The sequence below is a fragment of the Austrofundulus limnaeus genome, unplaced genomic scaffold (genome assembly GCF_001266775.1).
Source record: "Austrofundulus limnaeus strain Quisiro unplaced genomic scaffold, Austrofundulus_limnaeus-1.0 Scaffold2, whole genome shotgun sequence".
NCBI lineage: Eukaryota > Metazoa > Chordata > Actinopteri > Cyprinodontiformes > Rivulidae > Austrofundulus > Austrofundulus limnaeus.
This window is the reverse complement of record NW_013952404.1, coordinates 7,443,257-7,448,231: the sequence shown is the minus strand read 5'-3', so window position 1 is coordinate 7,448,231 and position 4,975 is coordinate 7,443,257. Positions and strand designations below refer to the sequence as shown.

The following is a 4,975-nucleotide window of genomic DNA, read 5'->3' as shown; positions in this document are numbered from 1 at the left end:
GCCCTAAAGCACTAATCAGGAAATTAGTTCCCCTATTAGTGCTTTAGTGCTTTAAGGGAACTGTGCCCACCACTGCTGATTTGTACGGCAACATGCAGAAAGTTAAAGAAAGGAAAGTAGAACACTAGATTAGAATGCCTTTTGTWTAAAGTGACACCTGCACAAAGTAAATCTCTTGTTGCTGTGGTGAGAACGGACAGTTTAATATCGTCCAGGTCTCTGCTCCTTCWGTCTGAACACAGCTCAGTGGGACAGACTCAGCAGTCTAACTGATGACAAACTCCATCACACAGACAGCAGTAACAGAAAAACTGAAATCCATTAGTATCATTTCTCCTTTGTTCAGACTGTGTCCAGTAGYGATGGGCCAAATGGATTTTCTCCCTCCCTCCAGATGGCAGACATACGAGCAGAGCTCAGGATGTGTCGCTGTGGAAATCTGGTTCCCCATAACAACAGAGTTACTGGTCCACCAGCACACATACGCTGGCTGGAACAAGGATCTGGCCTGCTGTTCCTTCGTGGCTGTTTGTTCTGTGAGGACACAAAGGCCCGTTTCATGTGGACAAAGGTTGGGATTGAGAGAGAGGCTGGGCTCTGGGTTTCTGTGGTCTGCTTGGTCCCTGAAAGCCGGAGCCATAAAGAAGACGTCTGCCTCCAGCTGTTTGTTACTGGATTCAAACTCAGGCAGATGCTTCAGAATCTGGGTTTGTTAGTCTTTTGTGTTGCAATGATTTATGTTTGTGTGTTGCGACTCCTGTGTTGAGTTATTTCTGTTTMCATCAGTTGTTTGTGTTGCCTTACCTCGTCTCCTCTGTCCCAGTCCTGCCACGCCCACTCACACCTGCACCTRGTTCACCTGTCACAGCTGCAGCCACTTCTCCTCATCACTTTGTTTCTCTTCACTCTGTTTACCTCTTTGAGTTGACTTTCCTCTGTGAGTAGATTTTGCTGCCATTTTTGTTTCAAACCATAACATTTTTTTTGTTATTCATTTGAGCTCCTTGTGTCGGTCCACYTAGTCTGGTTCTTAAACTCCTGCCATCCGTCACATCCGCAGTATAAACACAGGTTTGTGTCCTTCATGCAGACCATTTGATTGTATTTCCACTGTTCCAGTCGGCCCTGCTTCAGCTCCTCCAGATTAATGATTTTATTAATAATACTGAATGAAAATACTCTATTGTTTTTTTATAAAGTCTAAAGTTTCAAAAGTGATTTTTATTTTGCGCTTGGATTAGTGTCAGTTCACAACACTGATGCAAACTATTTAAACATTCTGTACTCTTTGAATTTTAATTGTGTTTCCAAAACTAGTCTTTTATGACGAATCACAAAGTATCTCCTGCTGCTATCTTGAATGTCAAGGTTTCAAACAAAGATCTATGTTAAAGTGCCTGTGACGTTTATATCCTTCAAAAAGTCAAAGAAAACGTCTTTATTTTTAAGAAACCTGGTATAATACACATGATTTTACCAATGTTGTCACATAAATGTCATATTGTCCTTGGAACTTGGCAAAAATGAAACAGGAAGTGACATCATAGGGTAAAAATAACTTATTTTTTGTTTATTGAAACAGTATTATTTGAYCTCTGACTCTTCATTTCTCTCTGATAGTGACTGTAATAAAGAAACATRAGATTATTCTCTACAGTTTGTATTGTTAAAATGCTCTGTTCCATGCAGACGTTCCTCTTTTACATCACTTGCTGTTACTTCACATGTGAATATCTCAGCAACTGTTCATGTCAGCAGCGTGAACATTGTTTTGAAATATGTTGTTAATGTTATCCTTCCAAAAATGCCTTTTATATTTATTACAAAAAATCTTTGTGTCACGGGCACTTTAAGTGTAAGACTCAGCAGCTGCCACACAGGTTTCAGCTCAATATGTGTGGAATCGAATGAGCAACCGTTGTTTTTTTTTTGGGTTCATTAAGCTTGATTAGCTGTGGGAAACCTCTTCAGTCAGGTTCAGCCTTAAACTGAATCAAATGTAGATCTGACGGTTATTGTCCATTCAGCAGTTCAGGAGATATTTTGTTAACAGAGACGAACAAACACACCTCTTGCTCCGTGAACAACAGGCTGGAGAAAAGCTAACGATAGTTTAAAAAAATTAAACTCATAAACCTTCATTTTGTTTCCTGCCTGMGAATAAAAAGAAGCAGCACTAAGCAGGTTCTATTTTTAAACCACGGGTTTCTTCTTGAACATTGTCTRCAGTGTTGTGGGGGGAGGGGATGAAGGTGGTGGAGCTGTCTCCTGTTTGACCTGGATTTGACTGCAGGAAGGACGTGTCTCACAGCAGGACGGAAAGATTTAACATGTCCACATGAGGACAGTAGGAGCTCTCGTTGAGCGGTGCAGGTTTGACCTCTGTCTGACCTCTATACTCAAACCAACCCCTCCTTTTAGTTCCTTTCTGTGCCTTTTTTTTTGACACAAACGTCCATCGCTGCTCCGTTTTCCCCCTCCATCCTCTCTGCTGCTTGCTCTCTCCTCTTTACCCTTCCTTCAACTTGTGTTGAAGGATTTCCGTCTCTCTGATCCACCCCCAGTTTTTTTTAAGCTCTTGCTGACCAGGAGGCCGTCAGAGGCCGTTTGTAATCCAGGCACCTGTTTCTTTAATCTGTCCATCAGATTAGTTAAAACACCACAGTCAGGTTCCTACGTCAGTCTTTAACTCGTTTTTTTAAATCAAAAACAACTAAATTTTACAAACGATTGGTTTAGTCAATTAAAAAAATGCAAGCACATTTTTTAAAAATCTATAGTTTTTACTGTTTAGAACTTGAAGAAGCAAATAAAGCACTTAAAAATTCACTTCTGCCGTACAGTTATGCAGTGAAAAATCTAGTAATGAAAGCTAATTTTTTGTGCTTTATTTATTTTTTTGTTTGTCTTCTGGTCACTTTTTTGACATCACAAGCACATTTTTTATGCAGATTTTCTTTGTTTTACTTCTATGCTTGATTTAGGATTTGGTTAATTTATCAGTTTGAGTGACCAGGTTTTGGTTTTTGTTTATTTTTAGTAAGTTTTATGAGAAATGGCAGGCATAAAAGGAACGGTGTGCATCAGCTGAAGTGGTACCACCAGGCCAATAATGTTCTGAAAATACAAATAAACCAGCTGAAAGATGTTAGAATAGATGTGCAGTGGTCATATCACAAACAAAAGTTGTTTCCTGCAGCTGTTTGGTTATTTTGTCTTTTTTTATTGTGGATTTTTAAAACCTTCCAGATTATCTGCTAAACTTTCCATTTAGTCATTTATTTTATCTTTACTGCAGCGTATCMGTTCTAAAAGAAACAAATCCAAAACATTCATCATTTTGTTTGTCCTCAAAGACAGTTTTTAATCTGGTTCATGTTAAGAGATTTGAAAACCGTCCTTCAAGTCTTTTCAAGCATTTCTGACAAGTTTGGGTAATTTTCAGCGTTAAAATCCAGCTTAGCACAAGGCCGCTGCAGGAGATACTTCAAACATCAGATCATTTCCCAGTGATTGTTTTTTGTCCTTGTGCCCCTTTTATCYTATTGATTCTTGTGGCTGATGAGATTGTATAAGGAGGGGGGTTCTGCTCACTCTAATGTTCATTATTGATGCAGGAAYGGCAGCGAATGACTCAGAATTAAGGTGAAGAAATGAACTGATGAGGTGCCTGTTTTCTAAAGTGATGGACAAGCACTTACATGACATCATCTCCCAAATTAAATAACAGAAAGCAGCATTAAGGTCATCATCTTTGGTTGAACCCAAACCGCCCCGGCGACCTTTATCTGGTTCTGTTTGTAGCCGCGGCYCTGGGGTTAACTTGGCCCAGATGTTTGGGAAGCCGTGTGACAGACGGAGGATGTTGGTCAGGGCCGTGACAGCCAGCGATTGTTCTCCAGCCAGTAATGGTGCCACACTGTCATCGTGTCGGTGTTGGGACCAGACCCTCAACAGATTCTGAGCAGACAGCTGAAGCTTTATCTTACAAAATTCACCTTTTAAATCTGAATATTAACAAGAATCGCTTTAAGGGAATCTTTTCAGGTGAGCAGAAAGCTATTGATGTGCATTTTTTGTTCATGGAAACTGTATTTGTCTCTTGAGATGGTCATGTTTTTCCATTTAACTTAAAACTTAATTTGTAATCATTCATCGTTGGTGGAAACTGAACTCTAGTGTCCCATGATGGGCACAGCTAGCCAAAAAGTTAGCTTTACAAATGCTAAACCACTAAACGGGTAAGAAAATTAGTAGAAGCTAACGCTAACTGATAATATCTATAGTCCATGGGATAGAGTGGGTCACTGTGCATACATGCACACACAAACCCTCCACTACTGAACTTCTCTGGGGTGTGTTTGTGTGTGTGTGTGTGTATATACATACACATACATATACTGTACATGTCTAGCTAAAATATCAATGACGGAGAATGTCTCCCACCCCACGGAACTGTTGCTGATCTGCAGAGCTCCTTCAGTGYCAGACTGCTGTATCCTAAATGCACAAAGGAGCGCCACTGCAGATCATTCCTCCCAGCAGCTGTTAGACTCTATAASCAGCAGTGCTCCCAACAAACTCGATAAGTATTCATGCTTGTTTGCACAACAACCAATTCTGTTTCTCAGTCAGRACCTAAATAACAATCTTGTGGCTATTGRACAMCTTTTTTTCTGTACTGTAACACTAACTGTAAATATCTGCCCTTTACAATATTTATTACACACGCACATTATGCACACTACTGGAAATGACTTAATTTGACTCAACTCATTGTAATTTACCTGCACAGAATCATATTTTATTTTCATTGCAACATTATTACCACTACTACTATTGTTATTGGTGCAGAGCAATATATTGTTTTATTGTGAACGGATGCTGCTGCTTTACCCGGTATCTATCTATCTATCTATCTATCTATCTATCTATCTATCTATCTATCTATCTATCTATCTATCTATCTATCTAT

The 4,975-nt window shown here is 39.6% G+C and overlaps 1 protein-coding gene across 6 annotated transcripts in view; it reads left to right on the top strand.

Annotated features, from left to right (window-relative positions):
• Window positions 1-4,975, top strand: part of eml1 (EMAP like 1) — a gene marked incomplete in the record, with an annotated part of 59,370 nt that overhangs the window by 30,164 nt on the left and 24,231 nt on the right. For 2 of the 6 annotated variants that reach the window (XM_014014022.1, XM_014014014.1), the window contains 1 exon segment: window positions 380-707. In XM_014014022.1, coding sequence (XP_013869476.1) covers window positions 395-707 — 313 coding nt within the window. 6 annotated transcript variants of the gene reach the window in all.